Below are 25,828 nucleotides of genomic sequence, written 5' to 3'. Positions count from 1 at the left end.
TGGATGAGCATGCAACAACAAATGCTAAATAGGGCGGAAGAGGTGACATGGACCAGTTTCATGACGAGGTTCTTGGAGAAATACTTTCCCGACAGCGCTAAACATGAGCGCGAGGCAGAATTCCTCACCCTGCAGCAGGGAAATTTGTCAGTGCAGGACTATGTGGAGAGGTTTGAGTACCTCTCAAGATTCTACTCGCAGACAGTAACGGAGGAGTGGCGCTGTAGAAAGTTTGAGGGCGGCCTCAAACATGAGCTGAGGCGTTTCATTGTGCCACTGAGGGTGCGAGAGTTTCCGATTTTGGTTGAGCAAGCCAAGAGTGTAGAGCAGCTAGAGATGGGACCCAACCGGGTCAACCGCACACAGAAGAATAGTGCTGAGGGCAGATTCCAGAAGAAGCCCTATAGTAGACCAGTTGCGTCTTCATGGAAACCGAGGTGCTATAATTGTGGGGGTGAACATCTGTAGTGAGATTGTACTAGACCCGCCCGCGGCGGAGGCAATGGCATGGGCACTCGTAAGTGCTATGCCTGTGATCAGCCAGGACACTTTGCCAACAGATGTCCTAATAGAAAGACTACTTCAGCATCACGACCTCAGCCATCCTCATCCGACAGGCCGAGAGCCGCAGGCCGGGTTTTTGCCATGACTAGCGCAGAGGCCACCCGGTCAGGTAATCTGATTCTGGATCATTGTTTACTTTTTGGTAACAGTGTGTTAGTGTTATTTGATTCAGGAGCTTCGCACTCCTTCATATCACATGATTGCGTGAAGAAGTTGGGGTTGTCTACTCGTGACCTTGGATGCGAGTTGATAGTCTCGACACCCGCATCTGGACAGGTTTCAACAAATGTAGCCTGTATTGGATGCTTGATGGATGTAGAGGGCAGACGCTTCAAGGTGAACCTAGTTTGCTTGCCCTTGGAGGGAATGGAGGTCATACTGGGAATGGACTGATTGTCTATCAACCACGTGGTGCTTGATTGTGGACAGCGCAAAATTGTGTTCCCAGAAACAGAGGGGATGGAGTTGGTGACATCTGGAGAGGCAGTGAAAGAGATAAAGAGGGGGTCGACTTGTTTTGTGATAGTGGCCCAAGAGAAGAAAATGAGTACAGAAGAACAGATCAGTAAGATACCGGTAGTGGATGAATATGTCGACGTATTTCCAGACGAGATACCTGAGTTACCACCCAGCCGGGATATAGATTTCTCAATTGATCTAATCCCTGGAGCGGGTCCAGTTTCGGCAGCGCCATACAGAATGGCACCGGCTGAACTAGCAGAGTTGAAGAATCAAATAGAAGACCTGCTAGAGAAGAAATTCATCCGACCCAGCGCTTCACCATGGGGAGCCCCGGTGTTATTAGTGAAGAAGAAAGACGGTAGTTCTCGGCTGTGCGTCGATTATCGGCAGTTGAACAAGTTAACGATAAAGAACAAATACCCACTGCCGAGAATTGATGATTTGCTTGATCAGCTCAGAGGGGCAGGAGTATTCTCCAAGATTGACTTAAGGTCTGGCTATCATAAGATCTTAGTCAAGCCAGAGGACGTCCAGAAGATAGCCTTTAGATCGAGATATGGACATTATGAATATGTCGTGATGCCCTTTGGAGTGACCAACGCTCCAACTGTCTTCATGGATTATATGAATCGCATCTTCAGACCATATCTGGACAAATTCGTGGTAGTGTTTATAGATGATATTCTCATCTACTCTCAGACTAGGGAGGAGCATGCAGACCATCTGAGAATCGTGCTGGAAGTATTGAGGGAACACCAACTGTACGGTAAACTGTCCAAATGTGAGTTCTGGCTGAACGAAGTGCAGTTTCTGGGGCATGTAATTTCTTCGCATGGTATATCAGTGGATCCGAGTAAGATTGAGACAGTGTTGAAATGGGAGAGACCTCAAACTGTAACAGAAGTCATAAGCTTCTTGGGATTGGCTGGGTACTACAGGAGGTTTGTGGAAGGGTTTTCTAAAATGGTGAGTCCATTAACTCAACTCACTAGGAAGGATCAACCCTTCTCATGGACTGATAAATGTGAGGAATGCTTCGAAGAGATGAAAAGGAGGTTGACTACCGCTCCGATTTTAATTATTCCAGATACCAGTAAGATGTTTGAGGTATACTGCGATGCATCCTACCAGGGTTTGGGTTGTGTACTAATGCAGGAGAAGAGGCCGGTAGCTTATGCCTCTAGACAGTTAAAGGTGCACGAGAAAAACTACCCTACCCACAATTTGGAGTTGGCTGCTGTAGTGTTTGCTCTTAAAACATGGAGACACTATTTGTATGGCTCCCAATTTCAGGTGTTTAGCGATCATAAAAGCCTGAAATATCTGTTCGATCAGAAGGAGCTAAATATGAGACAGCGGCGTTGGATGGAGTATCTCAAGGATTACGATTTTGAGTTGCTTTACCACCCTGGTAAAGCTAATGTGGTTGCAGACGCCTTGAGTCAGAAACGGATGCACATCTCAACTATGATGGTGAAGGAGTTGGAGTTAATTGAGAAGCTCAGGGATATGAACCTGGGTATATAGCTGAGTGGGGATTGCATCAGATGCGGTGTGCTTACATTGACTAGTGACGTACTGGGGACTATCCGAGATCAACAGAAGGATGATGTTGAGTTACAGCAATTTGTGAGTTGGATAGGGACTGAAAAGGGGAAAGGCTACAGGCTTGGGACAGATGGCATCCTAAGGTTCAGAGACCGAGTTTGTGTGCCTGGAGATTGGAGATTAAGGAAACAGATTTTGGAGGAGGGCCATAAAAGTCGTCTTAGCATACACCCAGGTATGACTAAGATGTATCACGATTTGAAACAGTCTTTCTGGTGGAATGGGATGAAGACCGACATTGCTGACTTCGTGGCATCATGCTTGGTATGTCAGAAGGCCAAGATTGAACACCAGCGACCAGGGGGTACACTTGAGTCGTTGGATATTCCTCAGTGGAAATGGGATAGTGTAGCCATGGACTTCGTAACTCATTTGCCGAAGTTTGCGAAGGGGCACGACTCAATATGGGTAATAGTGGACAGGTTGACAAAGTGTGCTCATTTCCTTGCTATTAATCAGAAGTGGTCAATGGACATATTGGCTGAGTTGTACGTGAGGGAAGTGGTCAGATTGCACAGTGTGCCGGCCAGTATAGTGTCAGATAGAGACCCGAGATTCACATCTCGTTTTTGGCAATCCTTACAAGCAACGTTGGGGACTCAATTGAGGATGAGTTCTACATACCATCCTCAGACTGATGGGCAGTCGGAGCGTACTATTCAGTCTTTGGAGGATCTGTTGAGGGCTTGTGTATTAGATCATATGGGGAGTTGGAGTGAGATGCTTCCCTTAGTGGAGTTCACATACAACAACAGTTATCACACCAGCATTGGTATGGCTCCATATGAGGCGTTGTATGGGCGGCGGTGTAGGACGCCATTGTGTTGGAACCAGGATGGGGAATCATTAGTGTTGGGTCCCGAGTTTTTACAGCAAACCTCTAAGAAGGTTAGGGCAATCCAGGAGAGAATGAGGGCTACACAGAGTAGACAGAAGTCCTATGCAAATAGGAGGAGGCGACCTTTAGAGTTCGAGGCTGGGGATCAGGTATTTCTCAGGGTAACACCGACGGCTGGTATTGGGAGGGCCGTCAAATCGAGGAAGCTAACTCCGAGATTTGTTGGGCCTTATCAGATTCTAAGGAGAATTGGCGTTGCAGCTTATGAAATCGCCTTGCCACCACACCTGACGAATCTGCATAACGTGTTCCACATTTCCCAGTTGAGGAAATATGTTGCAGATCCGTCGCACGTACTGGAGTCAGATGATATTCAGATTCGGGAGAATTTGACGGTGAGCACTGGACCAGTGCGAATTCTAGACTCACAGGTGAAACAACTGCGGGGGAAGGAAATTAAGACTGTGAAGGTGCTGTGGGATGAGACTACTCAGGAGATGACCTGGGAGATGGAGGATCGCATGAAGCAATCCTATCCGCACTTATTTCCTGGTAAGTCTTATTTTCGAGGACGAAAATCTTTAAAGGTGGGTGTAATGTAAGATCTGGGAAAATTAAATAGTTATTTAATTAGAACGGGTAATGAGAACATTTAAAGCAATAAATGTGTGGAGCTATGACGTGGAAAACTACTAGCTCATGTGGTTGGGAGTACTTTATGGTGTGTGAAGACTTGGGTTCGAGTCCTATGTGTGCCACTTGGATGTTATTTAAATTATGTGTTTTTGTGTGTTTATATATTGAATGCGTAGTGTAATGATAAACTCCTAAAATTGTAGAAGTTATCATGAAATATGAATTGGATGAGTGGTTATATACTTAAATTGTAAATTGATTGGTTGTGGGTTCAATCCTTGCTAAGAACAAAACTAATTTTCTTTTGGCAATTTTGGGTTGCATGGTGTTGAAGGGACGTAGAAACCCTAGCTGCAGATGAAGGCAGTCTAATGGGTAAGAAACCATTCAATAGTGGTTCATGAGTAGTCATTAGCAAGGATACTTAAGGTATTTTCATTTTAGCATTTAGCACCTTTAATTTGGGTAATAAGTGAGAGAGAACATGCTAGTGGGAGACGCAAAGAGTACCACAGTGGGTGTAAGGGTCGAATAGTAGGTTTTCAGAAGGGAAAAACTGATTGTAAGAGGGTGGAGTGGCTGGAAAACATTGTGGACGTGTAAGAGAGGGTTAAGGAAGCTTTTTGGATTGGAGATACATCAAGAATTCGTGGTTTGGCAAGAAATTCCAGGTTAGGGGAGTTGCTTATTGTGTTTATATTTGTGATCGATTAGTTTTGTGCTGCCATGTGTAAATGTATGAATTTCCTATCTGTCTGACGTTGTTTTCACGAAAATTCTGGGTTCTCGCCCAGAAACCACCTGGCGGGTATAAAGGTGCTGCCAGGCGGCACATCAGTTTGACCTAAAAATGTTGTTTCTGCTATGAACTGCCTGGCGGTGAGATTGAGCCGCCAGGCGATGTAAGCTGTACTGACACTGTTTTGATTGAACTGTGTTGTATGTTGTTTTGTGTTGATTGCCATTAACTGCTATAATTGCGAGGTTGTAAAAGAACCTGATACTCCTGATGTTGGCACGAGTTAAATTGTCATTGGGGTAGAAAAGAGAGGAATCGTGAGTGAAAGGGAGAAATTCCATGGTTATTGAATTGAGTATATAATGATGTGTCTGGAAATTTAATGGGATACAATGAGTGGTATGATCGAGAGCGGGTCTAACAAATTATGTGAAACTGATGGTGCGTTGTTAGAGGCGAAAGCGGAATCAAATTCTGAATTTTGGTGTTGAGTGCGAGTGCAGAAATCTGGGTATGGTGCCCATGATCTGATGCACCGCCTGGCGGTGGATAACTAGCCGACAGGCGACAGTGTTTTATCAGAGTGGTGTGAGAAATCTGAAGTGCGTCTGATGGAGAATAAAACATGAGAGAATTATAAAGGAAAGGTAGGGTGGATAGTAGATCGAATGGGTGAAAAGGGTGAGTCAGGGTTGGGATTAGGAAATTCTAGGTATTGGTATGTTAGTTAAGGAAGGAGGGAGGATGAGAGAAGGCAAAACGAGGGAAGAAGCATATGAATTGGGTATGAGAGGAGTACGAGACCAGGGAGTTAACAAGAGTGTGTGGTATGTTTAGGGGTGTGATAAAAGATAATTGTCCTGATAGCAGTTTCCTAGGATGGATGAAGTGGTGATTTTATGTTTAAGCTCTTGTTAAATTATAGAGAACTTAAATGAGTGGATTGATCGGGGTATAGCACATGTATTTGGTTACATATGATAGTTATAGATTCCCCTATGTGAGGGCTTGATATTGGGGTTTTCATGTGAACTTTGTAAGGGAGTTAAATGGTAAATTGGATTAACGGGGGTGTCATAAACCAGAAAAGTACTGTTCTGGTATGGTGCCTGGCGGTATATTGATACCCGCCAGGTGATGGATTTAACAGGAGAGCGCGGAGTACTAAGGTACGCTTGGCGGCACGTCGAGCTCCGCCAGGCGGTGACGAGGAAACAGGGGCACTAGCACAACGCTAGCGCCTAGCGGTGAGTGGTTACCGCTAGGCGGTCTGGAACAGTTTCGCCTAGCGGCGTGTGGGCCGAGCCAGGCGGAAATGCTGTTGTTCTTTGCTTTCTGGTGTGTTGTTTTAATTGATAATGATGCTTTGCTTGGATCGGGAGATGCTGTGCCATGAGCGGGTAGGTTCATGGATGGTGTTTGACATGTGATGATATGAACGGGGAGGTTCATATCTAGTTACTCTCACGTGGGGATACGAGCGAGGTAGGTTCGTATGTTCCGTGCTCACAATGAGAGATGCCACGTGCGGGGAGGTACGGGGGCTGGTGGATCACATGTGTTGGACTACGGGAGGGTAGGTCCGTAGAGCAGGACTACGAGCGGGGAGGTTCGTAGAGGCAGGACCACGAGCAGACAGGTTCGTGTGAGCATCATATTCCCGAGTCCAAGGCTAACCAATTGTATGATTTGAAGACTGATAAGTCTTGGGGCTAAGGTCTTGGCCAAGAATTACATATATAATGAATAAGATGGGTATACGATTTATCTTGTGTTTTATATGTTTGTTATTTTATTTTCTCAGCTCACCCTTTCTGTTTGTGTGTGGCGATGATCGTGTAATTCGTTACATGGGAGCAGATGTTGATACAGGTGGTGTTGAGGATGCTCAGATGGCGGAGTGAGGGCTAGCATGAGATTAGAGCTAGGGTTTTGCTAATTTGTAATTTATGTTTTAGATACAAATTTTGGAAACTTGTAACCTTTTATGGATTTAGTTATGAGTTTTGGCACACTATTTTAATGAGTTTAAATTTTTCCCGCGTTGGGATTTTTATCGAGATGACTATTAATGTAATTATTTCTTTTAGTATTTATTTTTAAGTAATATTCCCTAGGGATGTTACATGCCCCACTAGCCGACCCCACCCCGAGTAGTGTCGCCCTCACCTTCTTCACATCCTTCCCCTTGCCGGCTCGAGGCGGCAACTCGGCCTTCCTCTTCGTTCCGCCATGCACGTGTACCTCGACCATCGATTCCTGCAGGTTGGGAACATCAGTCTTCCCAGCTGCCTTTGCTTTAGCAGCCATTTCTTTCCTTAACGACTGGAAGAGCGCCAAATTCTTCTTCAGTGATTGCGCCATGTGCCCTACAATAACATTTTAAACCCCGGTTAAAACAACTTAGAATAATTAACAAAATTTAAGTAACAAACAAATACCTTCAATATCAATAATCGGGTGCACCGAATTATAAACTCTAACTAGGCCCTTAGTGGGCAACTTATCAACAAACTTCATCAAGGTCTCCACCACCTCCTCATCCCCTGCCGACAACTCGTCGGTACCCATATCCTTATACCGAGAGGGGGTCCCCGTCTAGCTGAACGGGAACTTCGTACTCCCATCAGCGTTCAAGAAATAAGGCTTGTCCTCTTCCTTCACCACAACTTTGAAGTATCCGTCCTTAAAATGCTTGAAGGACTGGGAAAATGCGTCCAATCTGCTGATGCTGGGACGACTTATCAGAGATAGCCAAGTGGTCGGTTGGCGAGGCCTAGTATAATAGAAGTACAGAAATGCGTAAGGAGAAGGCTACAAATATAGGGATTGACACAAAATACGGAAGGCTTGCATGTAAGCCCAACTGTTTGGGTGTAGCTGCATAAGTGCAACATTCAGCGCGCGCAACACACCCATGGTGAAATCGTCCAGCGGCAATCGCTTATGTAGCTGAGAAAAGTGGCACATGTACATATAGAAGAACTTCTCGGTTCCCCCTTCTTGCCCGTGACACACATGGTCGACGGTGTTCACCCTCTCCAGGGAAACAATACCCCCGCTTACACCTTTTATGATAACAGGTGTACAATTCAGCCAAGAGTTCAACAAGCGAGACCACCGAAATAAGGATGATTGATTACGAACGTCGGCAGCCACCCACCCATAACCGCCCTTGGCTAGCCAGTTACTCTCCGCCAACTCCTCTGGGGGATCTTCTCGGACCTCCCTCACCGTTTCCACAGGGATTCCGCCCACCATACCCCCAGAACTGGTGCTCTCCTCTTCAACGTGTCTACCTCTACTCCTCCCAGACTCTATACTCTCACTACTAGACGTAGACAATGACACACTATCACTACTATACATACCTTTTCTCTTTTTTCTGGAAAGATGTTGGCTGGAATTGGAAACTAGTCGGACAAGAAAACGCACACAAGATCTCTGACTGGAAATTCTCGCAAATGAACCAATAAACCCTTACTCGTTTTAAAATCCACATTTATAGGCCAGAATCCCAAACGGAAAAAACCCCTTCCCGCCAAAATAACAACCCATACCAATCGACACAATCATTCCAAAGGACATAAGTCTTAAAAACGAGGGCACAAAAACCCCTTTGATTTGACCCCTGACATCCCTTCACCTGCAATCAACCCTTTCTCGCCTTTAGCCCTAACACTGTTCATCACACTTAAAGGTTGGGGGACTGGTGTACCACACCTAGCCGGCCCCGCTAACTTATCAACACATGTCACCCTTGACCGACACCTATATCGGCCAAGGCTGGGGGAACACCATGGGGTGCCATGTGATGTGAGCTTTAGCAATCCACATTATCTACATCATGCGGCTTTACATAGAAACAATAGAAAACGATTAGCACCAAAAATCCTACAACCCAGTTTCTAGTTTTGTGTCATTGTTCTTGTGAGAAACCGGATTGCTATTTGAGAAATTATAATAATATACCCTTCTTTTAATACTACTTCTTTTTTATTACATCAACTTAGCTGAAATATATTGCAAACTTTCACTGATGCTTTTCGGTTAAATTTGTTAAATTTGGGATAATTTTATTCAGTTCATTATATTTACAATTTATCTTTTTAATTCAGTAATTTTTTGAAGTTCTGCCACTAGTTTTGGTCATCTACCTAAATGTTAATTACCAGATTAAAAACTGTTAGGTTTTTAAAGAGGGGGTATCACTAGGGAGATACAACACCAATGAGATCTGAGCCTAACCATATAAGACACTAACACCACTCTCAACCCAAAACCTTAAGGCAATGGGTTTATGGGCCTTGATCCTTATATGGTGCTCTACTTTCTCATTTCTGGTCAATGTGGGACTTAGACTCACACTTGGATTCCTAACAATCTCCCCCTCAAGGGTGAGTCCCTTCAACCACATTGGTACACTCCCCCTCCAGCGGAAGCTGTCCAACCACGAGTACTCCTTTTCTGCCCTTTTCTGTACCGTCGTTCTTCTTAACGGGACACGCTTACCTGACCCACATTGTCAGGAAGACTTTCGATACTAGGACCATACTGGTACTGCACTCGTCTGAGCCGGTATTAACCATCGGCTCTAATACCACTTGTCAGGTTTTTAAGGAGGGGGTATCATTGGGGAGATACAACACCAATGAGATCGGAGCCTAACCATATAAGACACTGACACCACTATCAACCCAAATCCTTAAGGCAATGGGTTTATGGACCTTGATCCTTACATGGTGCTCTACTTTCTCATTTCTGGTCAATGTGGGACTTAGACTCACACTTGGATTCCTAACAAAAACTTTCTCAGAGAAATAAAATGGAATGTTTAAACATAAAAATATGAAATTAATGAAAGTAATTGTCATCTAAACTATTTATAATCCATTAGTTATGTAAGTTTAATCTTTAACTCTATTTCAGACAAGACAAAGGCCTTTTTTTTTTTTCAAACTATATATATACACTATAACAATCGATTTTAAAAGGCTAAATAGTCTTATTTCATAATTTAAGAAACAAAAACCATATGTTCTTAGAAAACTAAAATATATATTTAAATTTAAGGAAAAATTACAATTTTTTTAAAATCATATTTATTGTTAACATGTATGTAATTTTGTTACTTTCAAATAATAATTAAGATATGTTAGTCAACACTGATCTTAATTTTTTAAAAGGTTGTAGAAGAGATAAGAGTGTATCACTCCCCAGCATAAAGTCGAATTGGCTTATCATAATCAGTTCCAATAAGAAAATAGAGATAACTATTAAAAGTGATAGCATGATTTTCGATAAGTTTTTATTTTGTTTTCATCGGTTCAAAAACTCCTCTAATCGAATATCTAAAGGAAGTGATTAGTAGGTATTGTTTTAAGCTTTTCGAGAATTTTGAGTATGGAATATTAGTTTTTCATGTTTACATAGTTTTTTTTTTAAAAAAAACATCCATACAAAGTAACATTCTCAAGAAGGCTTAAATATACATTTGATCCCTATTTTTGTTGTTTTTATTCAATTTCGTCTCTATTTTCGTCTTGTGTTCAATTAGGTCCTCATTTTCGTCAAATTTTGGTCAATTTGGTCCTTTTCACTAACGGTGTTTAAATAGTTAACGTTTTTGAACAGTACATGCCACGTGTCAGCTCCTAATTTTTTTTTTTTTAATTTTTAAAATTTTTTTAATTTAAAAAAAATTGTCCACGTGTCAAGTCACAATTGTGCCACGTATCAATTTGTGGTAGTATTATTATTTTTCGTTTAATTTAGTTCCTATATTCGTTATTTTTGTTCAATTTAGTCCTAATTTTTGTTAAAATAAATCAATTTTGTCCCTTTCAAATTAACACTAAATTTAATATTTTTATACAAATTATATTAATATTTTTTCTAAAATTGATATTTGAATTTATTATTTTTTAAATTCAATTATAAATTATTAAATTTAATTATAAATGGAATAAAAACAACAAAACTAGGAACCAAATGTATATTTAAGCCTTCTCAAGAACTTGTTCCCTACATTTATCAACATATATTGCTATGACAGACATATACTAACTTTTGAAGAAGTTAGAATTTATATATTTTGTCTAATAATATTTTCATTAATTTTATTTCTTTGTTTATCTATTTTTTTTTCAGTGTAATAGTTAAGAGTCAACTATTAATGTCTCCATATATTAAAATTCATTTAAAAACTAACTTCTCCAAATGAGTATTCTTTTATATTCAAACAAATTTTATCATTTCCACATATTTAAAAAATTGATTATCTATCAGTTTAATTAAAAACGTTGGTATTTATTTATGAATTTAGCTCTTACCGTAGGAAATCATCCGTGAGTTGTCTCACTTATTGATGAGGAATATATACAAAATATCATAGATAATTTCGGTTGCCATTACAATGACTAGCTATGATTTTGGCTAATCTTTAGGTAATTGATACTATAGAATATTCTCAAAATAATAATTTATTAGACACAATAATATCTATCACACCCCCTCTGTCGAAGCGGGAGGTTGACGAATGCTTAGACTGTTCCAAAAATCATTAAAAAGTATGCACAAAAGGCCTTTGGTAAAAATATCAGCAATTTGATAGCAGAACGGAACATGAAGAACACAGATTTCTCCACGAGCAACTTTTTCTCATACAAAAAGGATGTCCATTTTAATGTGTTTTATTCATTGATATTGTACAGGATTACCAGATATATAAATGGCACACACATTGTCACAGTACACTATTGTAGCTTTTTGAATTGGGCAATGAAGCTCAAGAAGAAGGTTTCAAATCCAACAAGATTCTGAAACAACATTAGCTACTCCTTTATATTTGGCCTTAACTCTACAACGAGATAATGTAGGTTGTCGTTTGGATGACCAAGAAATCAAGTTATCTCTGAGGAAAACTCAATATCTAGAGGAAGATCGTCTAGTATCTGGACATCCACCCCAACCTGCATCTGGTAAGAGAGGAGCTTGTTAATATTGGATTTGTACAAATGCAAGCCAAAATCAATAGTACCCTGTATGTATCGTAAAATACACTTGAGAGCATGCATGTGCTCTTCCTTGGGATCATGCATATAAAGGTATACTTGTTGCACCGCATAAGAAATGTCAGGCCTCGTAAAAGTAAGATATTGTAATGCTCCAACAAGCCTTCTATACTTAGTAGGATCCTCACATGGAAGGTCATTACACGCACCAAGTTTAGGCTTCGTGTCAACTGGTGTGGGACAAGGTTTGCAATTAATCATCCTTGCTCCGTCAAGAATGTCTTCTGCATACTTTTTTTGTGAGAGAAACATATTGGTTGTGGTACGGGTAACAGCAATCCCCAAAAAATAACTAAGTGGACCAAGATCCTTCATAGCAAACTCTGCACTCAGGAATGACATAATGTACCTTCTAAGAGAATTAGAGGAAACCACTAGAATATATGAAATATCGGATTCCTTATTCTATATGAATAAAGAGTGATCAAATTTACAATGTTGGAATCCAAGTATGGCCATGTAATCTGCAAACCGTTGATACCAAGCACGAGGGGCTTACTTTAGGACATAAATTGACTTCTTTAATAAGCAAACATAATCAAGATGAGATGAATCCTTAAAACCCTTGGGTTGATGAATATAGACGATTTCATTGAGATTACCATGTAGAAACACATTTTTGAGGTCCACCTGATGAATGTGCCATGATTTGGACAAAGCAATGGTTAAAATTGTTCGAATTATCGCTGGTTTCATTATTGGACTGAACGTTTCATCACAATCTATGCCTTTTTGTTGTGACTTGCCATCACCTACAAGGCGAGCTTTATGCCTCTCAAAAAAATCGTCAAAATTATGTTTATGTTTACAAATCCACATAGACCGAATTATATTGACATTAAGGGGATGTGACACCAACTCCCATGTCTTGTTTTGAATTAGAGCATTATATTCATCAGTCATGGCATTTTTCCATTTTAAGTCATGAAGAGCACTCACCAGATTCTTAGGTAAAGGTGAAATAGAAGTGGTGGTTGAAGCACTCAAATTATGTGAATATTTTATGTTTGGTTTAACCATGCCCCGTTGACTACGAGTGGTCATGGGATGGGACCTATGATTTGTAAGCTGGTTGGTTGAGGTTTGAGAAGGGGGAAGGTTAATTGGTGGGGTTGAGAGGGGATTGTTGTTAGGGGATGGTGGTGAGTGAGAAGAAAGTGAAGTCTGAGGGCTTAGGCCTGTATGTGATAAAGGTTGTGGAAGATGAAGTGTAGGTCATGTTAGTTGATTTTGTGGTACACAAGTACGTAGGTGATGGATTAAGGGTGGAAAGGGGTCATCACTTAAATGGTTATACTCACTTGGAGATGTGTCATGGATTTTTTAGAAAGGAAATTGTGTCACAAAAAATTACATGACAGGAAATAATTATCTGTCTAGTCGAAAGATCATAGCATTTGTACCCTCGATGATTTGATGGGTACCCTTGAAAAACACACGGGGTGGATCTGGCTTGCAACATATTATTGGTAGTGTTTCGAAATAGTGGGTAGCAAAGACAACCAAAGACACGAAGATGGGAAAATTATGGAATTCTACAATAGAGAACTTGCATCGGAGAACGATATCCTAAAACTTTGGTAGGGAGAATGTTTAGTAGATAAGTGACCATTTGAAGAGCATGGTCCCAAAAAGAAAGTGGCATGGATGAGTGGGCTAATAGGGTGCGAACAATATTGTTAATGGATTTAATATGCCTTTCTGCTTTGCCATTTTGAGGAGAAATGTAAGGGCAAGAGAACTTAAATTGCAATCCACTATGTTGACAAAATTGTTTAATGTCTCTTTCAAATTGGGTTTTAATTTGATTGTGATTTTCTAGAAATGGGAAAAGTTCACAAAAATTTGCTAAAGTCATTAAGAAATAAGACGTAATATCAATGGCCGAATGAGCTATATATTGGTGTTCCAAATATCACTATGGATAATATCAAAGGGAAATTCAGTAAAAGACCAAGAAGCTCTAAATGGCAATTTCACATGTTTAACAAGAGGACAAGAAGTGAAAAAAACATTATTGTATTTATTACAATTTATAAAATTTTGATGACAAAGAGAGTTTAAAATAGTAGCTTCGGGATGGCCTAAATGATTGTGCCACAAGGTGGAAGACATAGCTGGAAAGGTTAAAGTAAAAGTTGGCGAAGAGATTCTTTGATATTTGGGATGGATGGGGTAGAGATCACCAAAGCTATTACACCTCATTAGATGGTTCCCCGTGTGCAAGTTCTTCACCGAAAACCCAAAAGGATCAAACTCAAAAGAAACTAAGTTGTCAGTGGTAAATTTACGAACAAAGATGATGTTTTTAATTAATTTTGGTGCATGTAACACATTGTTTAGTTGTAAAGGAGGATGAGGTGGAGATAGTGAAGTGCTTCCATGACCACAAATAGGAATCAAATAACCATTACCAATAACAATATTGTTATCTTTGCTTAAATCAAAATAAGATAAGAGTGTACCTTGATTTGTTGTCATATGAGATGTAGCACCTATGTCCATATACCAATTTTCATCTGGTTGGGAGATTGCAAGAGTATGCATGGCCCATTAATGTCTGTAGGTGTGTACCCCATAGTAGATGGTGTGGATGATGTGTGGCAAGATTGTTGTGATAGTTGAGGTCCAATAACCTCATCTTAACGAGGAGGTGTAGGTTGCCATGAGGCTGCAAGATAAGGACAAAAAGGTTGGACCTACCCAGTCCAAGGATTTAGGAAGGGATGTTGATATGGTGGGTAACCCTGAGACTGGTGGTATTGTGGTTGTTGATATGGTGCACCATTTCTTTCAATGTTGGCACCCCCACCGTTGCCATGTCTGTCTCTACCACCACGGCTGTTGTTGCCTTTGCTTCTGTTGGGTTACTTACCTCGATTGTAGTTATGACGACCTTGTAGAGGAATTGGGGCCTTCATTCATGATTAAGAATCCAGAGGAACAAGATTCACAAGTTGCTCGCTCCTTAATCGTGGTCTCTTCCAGCTTCAATCAAGAACATGTTGTAGCAAAATTGGGCAAGTCATCCTTTTGCTACATAATCGTGACAAAACCAACATATGCTTTGGGTAAGCCAACAAGCAAACAGAGCACTAGACGTTAATCTAAAACAAGAGCCCCAACATTGGCTAATTGGTGCGCGAAAGATTTGAGGCGGTTGCAATATGCGGAGATTGTGAAAAAATCCGCTAAGTTCGTATTCGTGAACTAAGTTTCAAGATATACTGCCCTAGAGTTTTTGTTATCTTGAAACAAGTCAGTGACATGTTGCCAAGCGTTGGCAACAGAATCATTAGCCACAAGGATCGATGTGAGGATATTAGGAGATATTGTGGCATATATCCATTGGAGAACAACAACATCAAGGCGATTCCATAGAGGTAGATTAGCGGCCTTGGTTGTTTGGTACGTTGTTATGGTAGCAGATTCCGTAGGAGGGATGATATGTTTAAGTACGAAATGAACTTTAGCTTGAACTTTAAATAAGGTTGCCCATGAGTGATATTGGCTGGTTTCCATGTCCAAAGTGATTGGAATGTGATGTTTGATGTTGGTGACGACTAGAGTAGAATGAAATTTGGTGTTTTCAGCCATGGGCAACTATGGAAGAAAGGGAAAAAAAAGAAAAAAATGACTAGGTTTTCTAAAAGGGAGGAAGGAACCTAATCTTCTGATACTATGTAGGAAATCATCTATGAGTTGTCTCTCCTATTGATGAGGAATATATACAAAATATCATAGATAATTTTGATTGCCATTACAAATGAGTAACTACAATTTTGGCTAATATTTAGGCAATTGATACTACAGAATATTCTCAAAATAATAACAATTTGTTGGATACAATAATATCTATCACTTACTACTATGCTTTTGTATTTTATATTCTTCTGATACCACAATATTGGTTTTCATACTCTTATGAGCATCCGAAATAGTTTGTGAGATTTTTGAGTGAGAAAAGTTTATTTTTACCTCATCGTGAGACCTTGTGCTACCTCCATGATAAAGTTTGTACCTATTAATGAAAAAATTTGCAAAAGTGTAACGATACAAAAATGTGGGCAACAAGTGTAGTAGAAAATGATGGTAAAAAATGTCAAGCAAGTCAAGACTTACACTGATTTAATTAAAAAAGAAAAGAAAAATAAGGTATTTTTTTAATGATTATTCAATATTTCAATTCTACTAATCAAATAATTTATTAGATATAATCAAATGTTATGGATATACCGATGATGGAAGAATTACAAATATGAAAACAAGGAAAGATTTCTTTTATGAGAAAATACTCAAAAGAAAAGTATAATAAAGATAGAAGCTAAAGATTATGTTGAAGATTATATCTATGTTGCAACGATCATGTACATTAAATATTGATTGATGAGAAGACCCACAAAAGAAAAGAAAGAGTAAATCAAAGAATGATAACACAACTTTCTTATGCCTTAGAAAAACAAAATCAAGAAAATTGATACGAGAATATATTAAAGAAAAGCCTCAACGATCATATCCTAAGAATTCCTATAAATAGAGGTACAAAATTATGAAGAAAGACATACAAGATATGATACAATAGAATATCATAAACAAAAACAACGAGAAATATACAAGATATATCAATGAATCTACACAATAAGTGGTATCAAAATATAAAAGAAAAAAGAGATAGAGACATCGAGTGCATAAAGTCAAATCCAGAAAAATTCTTGTGTGAAACATATTGGATTGTGACCTTCACCATTGTAATATTTTTCACTTTGTGAAGTATATCATGTGAGTTTTTATTGTACTCTCTTGCTTTCAGAGTGTTTCTCTTTATTCCACTAAGAGATCTTAATCTGGGGGAAGACTAACAAAGTTGTACTTAAAGAGGTTTCTACTTGTGATACCTAGAGAGGTTGATACTCGTGGTACCTAGAGAGGTTGATACTCATATTGTAATCAAATTGAGATATTTGGTTAGTGAAACTTCTTAAGCTTGGTGCTTAACAAACTAGAGGTAGCCCTTACATTAAGGGTGAATCAGTACAAATTTTGTGTGTGCTTTATGTCTTGTAAACTTTTATTTAATTGTTCTATATTTGTACAAAAATGTTTAAATTATCTACAGGCTCTATTCAACCCCCTTCTAGAACCATTTTGCACCAATAGTTGTTTCTCCACATGGAAGAAGATTGATGAAACATTTCTAGAATTTGATGCGTAGTAAAAAACTCAAGAGTTGGACTTACTACCGATGATATGAATCCTTATGGGAACTTAAGTAATAAACATAGTTCATGGTCAGTTTTGTTGATGATTTATAATTTTCCTCATTCATTGTGCATTGTCTATGATGGTTTCGAGACCTAGACAACCAAAAAATGACATTGATGTGTACCTGAAGCCCTTAATTGATGATTTGAAACTGTTGTGCAAAATAGTTGTTGATGTCTTTGATTCATTCAAGAAAATTCTGTTTATCTACAATGTTATTTTACACAATAAGTGATTTTCTAGCATATGGTAACTTGGGTGGTTATAATGTTAGAGGTAATTTTCCGTGTCCCATATGTGAAGAAAACATGAGTTATATTCAATTGAAGCATGGGAAAGGACCATGTACACTATGTATTAAAAGTTATTTCCTCGTAGTCATCCTTACTGTAGAATGAGGAAGGCATGAGGCAAAGGTGCGTCGAGACCCCACAATGGTGAAGAAGTATATGATTGAGTGAAAAATATTAACACTATGTTCAAAAAAAATCAAAAGAAGACCATTGAGAATAATACTTGGAAGAAACAATCAATATTCTATAATCTTTCATATTGATGTAAACTTGATGTAAGACATTATATAAATGTGATGCATGTTGAAAAAAAAAATTATGATAGTCTAATTTGAACTTTGTTGAACACAAAATGAAAGAAAAAATATGAAGCCAAAGCATGACAAAATTTGGTTGACATGGGCACTCGTTTGAGTTACATCCATAATTAGTTGGACGATGTTTGTACCTATCGTCAACTTATCATACTCTTTGCAAAAAAGAAAAGAAATTTTTTTGTCAGTGTTTGAGTAGTGTGTAAGCGTCACAAGGTTACTCTTTAAATGTTAAGACTCTTCTATGTATGCAAGATTTTTGAGTTAGTTTGTTTAAAGTCTCATATTATCATGTGCTGATGCAACAATTTTTTCCAATGGCTATCTACACCATCTTACTTGCTTCCGCTAGAGGTTTATAACATATTTGTTTTTGTTCTTCAATGTCATATGTAAGAAATTTATTGACTCCCAAGTGTTAAATGATTTGGAAAATGAGGCAACCACAATAATATGTCAATTGGAAATGTATTTTCTGTCGTTATTTTTTTATATCATGGTACATTTCATAGTTCACTTAGTGATAGAAATTTGATTATGTGAGTTAGTTTATTTTAGATAGATGTACCTAATTAAGAGATACATGAAAATCTTAAAAGGATATGTGTGAAGAATCAGTATTGTCTCTGTTCTTGTGGAAACAATAAAAAATTATCATGAGACATAAATCTTGTCTTACCCAATCTTGGAATCTCTTGAACAGGTACTCTTCAATCTTGTTTAGTATGTCTTAGTTTTGAAGGTTACCTATAGAAAGGACTCCAACGATAAAGTCAGCGAGAGCTCTCAAAATCAAATTTCAATTTTTAGTATTAGTGAATTGCATACCTTTAATTGCTAGGGTCCACCTATATTTAGAAAGCTTTAATTACAATTTATCTTATTTATGGGTTGGGCCCTTATTTGGGTTTGTATAGGCCTGGTTTAAGGCCTAGGCTTCAAGTTTGGCACATGGATTTGGGTGGCTTAACTATTTTATTTCAAGTTATAGGTGGCAACCTCTTCTGAGTAAGCGACCTTTCTTGAGTAAGTGGCCTTTTCGGGGTAAATGACCTTTTCTGGGTAAATGACCTTTTCTGGTTAAATGGGTTATAATGCACTTTAGCCGCTAAGCAGGTGTTCTTTGTACTTGATTTATGCTTATAGTAAATATTAGTTAACAATCAAGTTTGGGTATTATTTCATGCCTGTCTTGTCCGAGTTTTGTATAGTACACTCTCAAAACTTCAATTGTAAAATAGTACATTGTAGAAGAAGCCATTGAATTCTACTTGAATTTTATACTAAGTTGAGAACCAATAGAAGTTCCTTAGATTTGACATGAAGAGAGATGTGAAGGTAAGGATATTCGAACAATAAAGATTATAAATGTAAGTCGAAAATAAGTTGATTAAGCACATCTTGAACAACATTGATGAAGTCATTCCTTACATGTTGTAACACATTGATGAAATCAAATCTGCACATCCAAAAGAAATCAAAAGAACAAAACAGAAATTAATGCGTGATCACTTTTCAAAGAGTGTTAACACTAATTTAACAGAAAAAATCACATTGAATTCTTTAAAATAAAATAGAAATCAAATTGAGGACAAAATAATTAAATATAATATAAGGTTTTCTTTCAACGGTCTTTTAAGTTTAATTTTTTTTATGTAAATCAACATAATAATTAAGAAAATCAAATAAATATATTACTTTTATAAATTATAACAATTTTAATATAATAATAATAACAACAATATATTATTTTGTATTTACTTAAGTAGGTTAACTATTTTTGTATGACAAAAGCCTTTTAAAATGACTTTAGACTCCACAATTTTAGGCAAATGAACTTGTATAAAAGCCTGGATTTAACATACTTGCCAAAAAAAATTAAACACATTAAAAAAGAGGAATTGTTTAATTAAAAATAAGAAATATTGAACATTGATTTTTAAAATAGCTTTGTTTCTTATTCATAACTTTATTTATTATTATGAATATATATTTTTTTCTAACTCATCATTATTGTTATATCAAAAAATAGTCCCATATAATTAATTATGAATTAACCAATACAGTCGATTAGATTCACTAAGTAACTTTCTTTCGCGGTTGAATATAGAAAAATACATGTGGGGTCCACTAGCTCATTTCAGTTTTCTTCATACTTCTTTACAACCTTGTTACTCACCCTATCTATTTAATTTTTCCCTACCCTCCTCTTCTCTTCCATTGCCACCAAACTAAACTTCAGTTATGCTTTTATAATTAGATTGAATATTGTTTTATTTATGTTTTCTTAAACTAAAATGTTTCATAGTTTTATTAATGTGTTACGTTTATAAACCTATATATTAAATTATTTTTTTTGTTCATTGTCACATCTACGGTTTATCAAAGATCAAATAGTATTTGTGAATGATAATGGCAGAACTAGTTGGGAAACCAAAACATATCAATTAAATTAAATATATTTAAATATAAAATTATTGTTTTAAAATATATATATAAGTAAATTAAAATTGTAAATTTTTGTGAAAAAATTATTGGAGATTTGCCTGAATATGAAATTTAAGTGAGAAAATTTAAAAACAGAAAACGATCTCTTCAATGTCATGCTTACTTCAAATATAATATTTATGTATATATATTTATTATATATTAAAATTAAATGATAGAAGATAAAATACAAATACTCAAGTAAAAAAGGTTTGATATATTTTTTTAAGATGTATTAAAACCATACTTAGTTTAATATCTATGTGTGTGTTTGTTAAGAATGACAGAGAAGGGACAACTTTAAAAGTACATTATAAATAAATAAATCTTTCAAAAATCTAAAAATGAATTATTTCAATCTTCGGAAGATAATTGATGCAAAACATATATGCAGATTGGTTTCACCTGTGACACACATAAGACTTCGATATGCTTCAATTACAACAAATAACTACTTTCTAAAACTCCAAAATTTCAATCATGAGTTATTCGAACCATGTAACAAGAAATGTTGCAAAATTATGAGTTTCCAGAGGGCTCTTTCTGGTCGAATCAACGCACAATCTGGCAGAGTAGCCATAAACATACATTGACTAACAAAAAGGGAAATTGTATGAAGCATAAGAAAGGAAAAAGTGATACACATCATACGATCAAAAACAAAAAAGGGTAAAGTCAAAGTCTTAGAACCCTAATAATCCAAAACAAAGTAATGATTCTGCAGTAACAGATCAGTAATCAGAATCAGACACTTCTCCCTCATCGGATAACTCATCAAATGATCTTATGTCAAGCTGGTACCGAAGAATTCCACCAATGCCACCAAACCCTCTGCAGAACTGTGACCCTTCTTGAGATTTGTTGGTAACAAATTCCAGGGAGCATCCAAATCGTTTGTACTCATTGGCAAACCACTCAAGCAAGGGCATCTTCTCCTGAACTTCCAACTCTGCAGAGGTTGCTGCATCACGGAAGTTGCTTTGATTACTCTCCTGTTCCTTGCTCAAGTGCTTTATCACAATTTCACCAGTGACACCATTTTTCAGCACATACCTATTAATATCCAAATTTTCCCACACAATGAGTGTTTCCACAGCACCCATTTCCAGTGCCTTCAGAGTGTCATCAACCCCAAACACATATCTCCCAGTGTCCTGACTGATTTCCTCAAAATATTTCCCTATCAAGCGTTTCTCTTGAATGAACTTCACATTGGACAAAATCTCAGCAGATAACTCAATAGCTTGATTGAATCCATTTTCCCCACCATAAGAAACATCCACCACATTCAATATTTTTGCTTGCAACCGAGGGTCGAACATGTCGGACTGACTCAGTTCAGTCTTGAAGTCAGCAGAACCAGCCAGTATAAGTCCAGAAACATTAGGTTGACTGGTTGCAGGATTGATGAAAAACTGAGTAGCAAGTTCTGCAGTTTTTCTTACATAGTTGTGCCGTTTTTCCATCCTAAGACGAGCAAAACGCAAAGCTGATTGACCTCCTCTACCGTGCTTCTTTGGAAGATCAACAGTAAATTTGTGAAGCACCTCACGAGTGTTTCCACTTAAGGTCCCAAAAAGGGTACCGTTTCCATCCATAACAATGAAACCGAACTTGTCATCAGATTCTAAAAGTTCATTTAGAGCTTCTGTGTGAAACTTGTTATCACAGAGGTACAATGATGCATTGATAGGCTTGAAAGGTTCAAAATCAATTGTCACCTTCTTTTCCTTGCCATCTTCAGTGACAATGGTTCCTGTGTAAAGAACCAACCCATTTGGAGGGACCTTGTTATATAGTTTCAACCTCTGCTGAGCAGAGGTAATGGCTCCCAACACCGACTGTCGGTTCACCCTACTTTTGATGTTTGAAGCAGTTCCAAATTCATCTCCCAACATCTTAGTGACCCGGGATATTTGATCACGTGGAGGCATGATCAGGGAAATCATGCTGGTCCCGTTACCTCTAGCAGCTTCCAATGCCTTGATCAATTTCTTGATCTTCCATATCTCAATGTTCTTGTCTGATTCTTGACCATCAGCCATTGTTTGTGATGACAGGAAGACTAGCCTACAAGCATAGCAGCAAGCAATTCAGCAAACAGAAAGTTAATCAGTTAACCTCCAATGCAATTGAACCATGATTGAATTATTTTTTATAAACACATTAGTATGCAATGATGCATCTGTTAAAACAAAATCGTGATTTCAAAATAACATAGCCCATTGGTGTTTTTTTCTGGCGGCAGATAGATGGCACGAATGTATTATGGATTGGATTACAATGCAGCTGGAAAATCCATTTAAGATCAATCAAGTAGTTAAACACCTAATGCACCCATTATTGGATAAATTGTCAATTTATCCACTAATAACTTTTTATGAATGATATCCAATACATCCATTAGTAGTTTTATCATCATTTATTTTTCAAACCCACACTCTCCTTCCTCTCATTCACTCTATTCAGTAATGCAACTAAAGCACCTGATTACGAACAGAAAAGCCTATTGACAGCTTGTGTATATAATAGCAAAGTTCAAGAATTAAAGAGGTGAACTTTGCTGTGGAGGATTCATCAGTTAGAATCACGCAGTGGAATGATTAGCGTGTGGACAAAAACCAAGAAGAAGGAAATAACTCCAACTCGAAAGTCTCTGAAGGTTTTGAGGATTCAATCAACAATAAAAAGTGTCAAAAACCAAAAGCAAGTTACAGGAAAGAAAAGCAAATCTACCAAGAGGATTGATGGTGGAGTGCAGCAGAAAAGTTGGGAAAGGGCAGCAGCAGTGAGTGATGATGAATGATGACAGCAATGAAAAAACAGTAATGAACTGATGATGACAACAATAAAAGCGTGAAGAGAGGGAAATATTCCGAACTTAGACAGTGGTTGCAGGGTTTTGGCTATGAAGGAGGCACAATAAGTAGCTGAGGAGTAGATAGACGAGCCTGGTGATCCTTCAACCACCCAATGACGGAATTGTAACACTAAATTTAGCGAAGTAAAAATCAATACACAGATGGATGGATAATGAAGATGTGCCATACTTGATATTGAAACTACTTTAAGTTTATACATTATCTATAAATAAATGGCACATCTTAAACAATGTATAGTGTAATTGTGCATTATACATAAAATCTTGGTAGCTGGCACCCTTGTATATGTGATGATATTCTTTCTTACCAGAATCCATCAAGAATCATATATTGAGATCCCCACAAGCTAATGTAGCATCATATTTGGTAATGAAAAATAAAATAACAAACAACTGGAAAGCGAAAAAAATGAGTAAGACATGCAAAACTGACAGATGGAAAAAGATTATAAGGCCTTACTTTCACACAAGGCTCAATGAGTTGAATTTTTGGACTAGGATGAAAAAGAAAAAAAGTGGTTAGATTTTTATTTTCCTGCATCAATAAAAATTTATATTATGCATTGTTTCATTCATGCGTATGTGAACAAGCAAGCTTCCCTATAAATACACACACATATATTTAGACACACGGGGCAATAGAGAAAGAGTTTGTAATGTGTTGCAGGAAAAACTTAACAAAATTGTAACGATACAGGGTAACGCAGAAACTCAAATGTTCAACAACAACTTGAAAAGCACTTTCTAAATCGTTATAATCAAGATTGTCCCCGCGCCCCCAATATCATAATATTAGAGAAAAATACTGCACTTTGTTAATATATTCAGTTAATACAAAGAATACGAAAGGTGATAATATCTTTTCAAGCATTTTGTTCGAGATGAAAAAAGAAAATAATTTTAATTTTCTAGCAGGGTCTCTGTAAAGATTGTCACACTTTCAAGCAATTAAAAATCATCTTAGGTATGGGTTAACTATTATAAAAGTCTACAAATTTATCATAAATGGTTAGATAACATAATAAGAGCATTCTAATTAAATTTTAAAACAAGATCCACACCAGCGTCCTGATTTAGACTTCTAAAGAACCTGAAAACATGGTAAGAATAAGAAAGGAAAAATTTAATCTACCTACAACCTAACATGTAAAAATGTCACAGCAAAAAATGAGATCTAAGTGAAAAAAAGGGAAAAGTATGTTTCTGAACTTTGTACTTTTTGTAAAACTTGGGTTTCGTCGGTGTATTTTCAAATTAAAGTCCTCTAACTTCTGCAAATATTTGATTTTAATCCTTGTTTATATTTAAACCTCACATGTAATGACATTTTGTTTACAGTCATAACATCGAGGGAAGGAAAAACTCATTTTCTTTGTAGTTCGAAGACTAATTCATCAATTTGAAAGAACAATAACCAAATCCAAGTTTGAGAAAAGAATACAAGGACAAAAAACATATCTCTCCAAACAATACATCCATAAACATAGTAAGCACTCTTAATTCAACAATCCCAAACTTTTGAGTTAGAAAACATCCATCAATTCCAAAAGATAGAAATGAATTCGATAAGTAACAACTTACCACAGGATTTTTTTGCTAAAAGAAATCCTTATATTTTCATTTTACTAGAAAGCAGAAAACTTGTTAGACCCGTATAAGAAAATGCATAAAAGAAAAGGTAACATAGCTGTACTGGTCAAAACAGATTCAACTTTGTAGTCAAAACATGAAAGACACCAGCTCAAAACTGCATATTAACACAAAAGTGAGATTACCAAATAAATCAAATCCAACCACGACGAGTTCACTAACATCATCCCTAAACAAATCAAATCAACCCAAAATGAAACCTCTTGGAGTCCAGTTAACAAAAAGGCTACACATATTGCAAATCGAAAACAAATTGTTCAATCTAAGGATTTGAGTCCAGCATGTGAGGCTTCAGATGTACGAGAAAAAACAGATTGGGAAAGGGTTCGTACCTCTGTGACGAGGATGCTGGAGATGAGAAAAGGGAGTGAAACTGAAACTCTTCCAATTAGGGTATTAACAGTGGTGCTTGCTTCTTCAACCTATACTTGTTCATTATTATTATTATTATTTTTTATTTTTTTTTCACTTGGATTTGAATAATAGTTGCGTGGACCCACCACCGGCATGTTGCTGAAACGATGATGCCTCCGTCTCACATTTTTTTAATCTTTTCTTTTTCCGTTACCACCATCGTTTTGCCCCCTGATTAGGCACTAACTTTCTGATAAAAAAAAACTTCCAAATTTAATTAGTATTTTATTAATTATTTTGTGTTTCTATTACATACTTATTTTTGTTTAATTTGCAAACCACGACAATATAACCGTTTCAAAGTTGAGTCAAGTTATTTAAAAAGTTTGCAATAATATAATTGTTTATTCAAATTAATGTTATTAGTTTTATTAATATAAATTATTTATAGATAAGTTAAATTGTTAATATTTTATTTCGTTAAAAACTCATACTATATAGTGAGCAATGGGTGACAATACGGGTTGATCTGTCTGTTCAGGCCTGCCCTGCACTTGACATGCAAAATGCAGGCTAAAAAGTATGCTCCGTCCTGCATCAATGTGGGTTTGCAGGTCAGCTCATCTTTTTTTAAAGAAAAAATTATAAAAGTTTTTCAATGTTAAAC

General features: G+C 37.3%; 2 protein-coding genes and 1 pseudogene across 4 annotated transcripts; 1 reads left to right on the top strand and 2 right to left on the bottom strand.

Moving 5' to 3' along the window:
• The first annotated feature begins 60 nt into the window (after nucleotides 1–60).
• On the top strand, nucleotides 61–468 carry LOC114180656 (uncharacterized). The gene has a single exon (XM_028066958.1). The coding sequence runs from the start codon at nucleotides 61–63 to the stop codon at nucleotides 466–468; it is 408 nt and encodes a 135-aa protein (XP_027922759.1).
• A 10,917-nt stretch (nucleotides 469–11,385) lies between these two features.
• On the bottom strand, nucleotides 11,386–15,589 carry LOC114180655 (uncharacterized; annotated as a pseudogene).
• Nucleotides 15,590–20,731: 5,142 nt separating this feature from the next.
• Nucleotides 20,732–25,305, bottom strand: LOC114181828 (eukaryotic peptide chain release factor subunit 1-3). Of its 3 annotated transcripts, none has more exons than XM_028068420.2 (3): nucleotides 25,140–25,254; nucleotides 23,618–23,651; nucleotides 20,732–22,346 (listed from the first exon to the last, which is right to left on the bottom strand). In XM_028068420.2, the coding sequence occupies exon 3, from the start codon at nucleotides 22,319–22,321 to the stop codon at nucleotides 21,008–21,010; it is 1,314 nt and encodes a 437-aa protein (XP_027924221.1). In that variant the 5' UTR covers nucleotides 22,322–22,346; nucleotides 23,618–23,651; nucleotides 25,140–25,254; the 3' UTR covers nucleotides 20,732–21,007. The 3 variants fall into 3 exon arrangements, with proteins under 3 accessions (XP_027924221.1, XP_027924222.1, XP_027924220.1); XM_028068421.2 differs by having other exon boundaries at nucleotides 23,618–23,692; nucleotides 25,140–25,243; XM_028068419.1 differs by lacking the exon at nucleotides 23,618–23,651 and having other exon boundaries at nucleotides 25,140–25,305.
• Nucleotides 25,306–25,828: the final 523 nt, after the last annotated feature.

Source organism: Vigna unguiculata, chromosome 4 (genome assembly GCF_037176805.1).
Source record: "Vigna unguiculata cultivar grain cowpea cultivar isolate G323 ecotype 2 chromosome 4, ASM3717680v1, whole genome shotgun sequence".
Classification (NCBI taxonomy): Eukaryota; Viridiplantae; Streptophyta; class Magnoliopsida; order Fabales; family Fabaceae; genus Vigna; species Vigna unguiculata.
The sequence above is the reverse complement of the archived record's forward strand: the minus strand, read 5'-3'. Positions and strand labels throughout refer to the sequence as shown.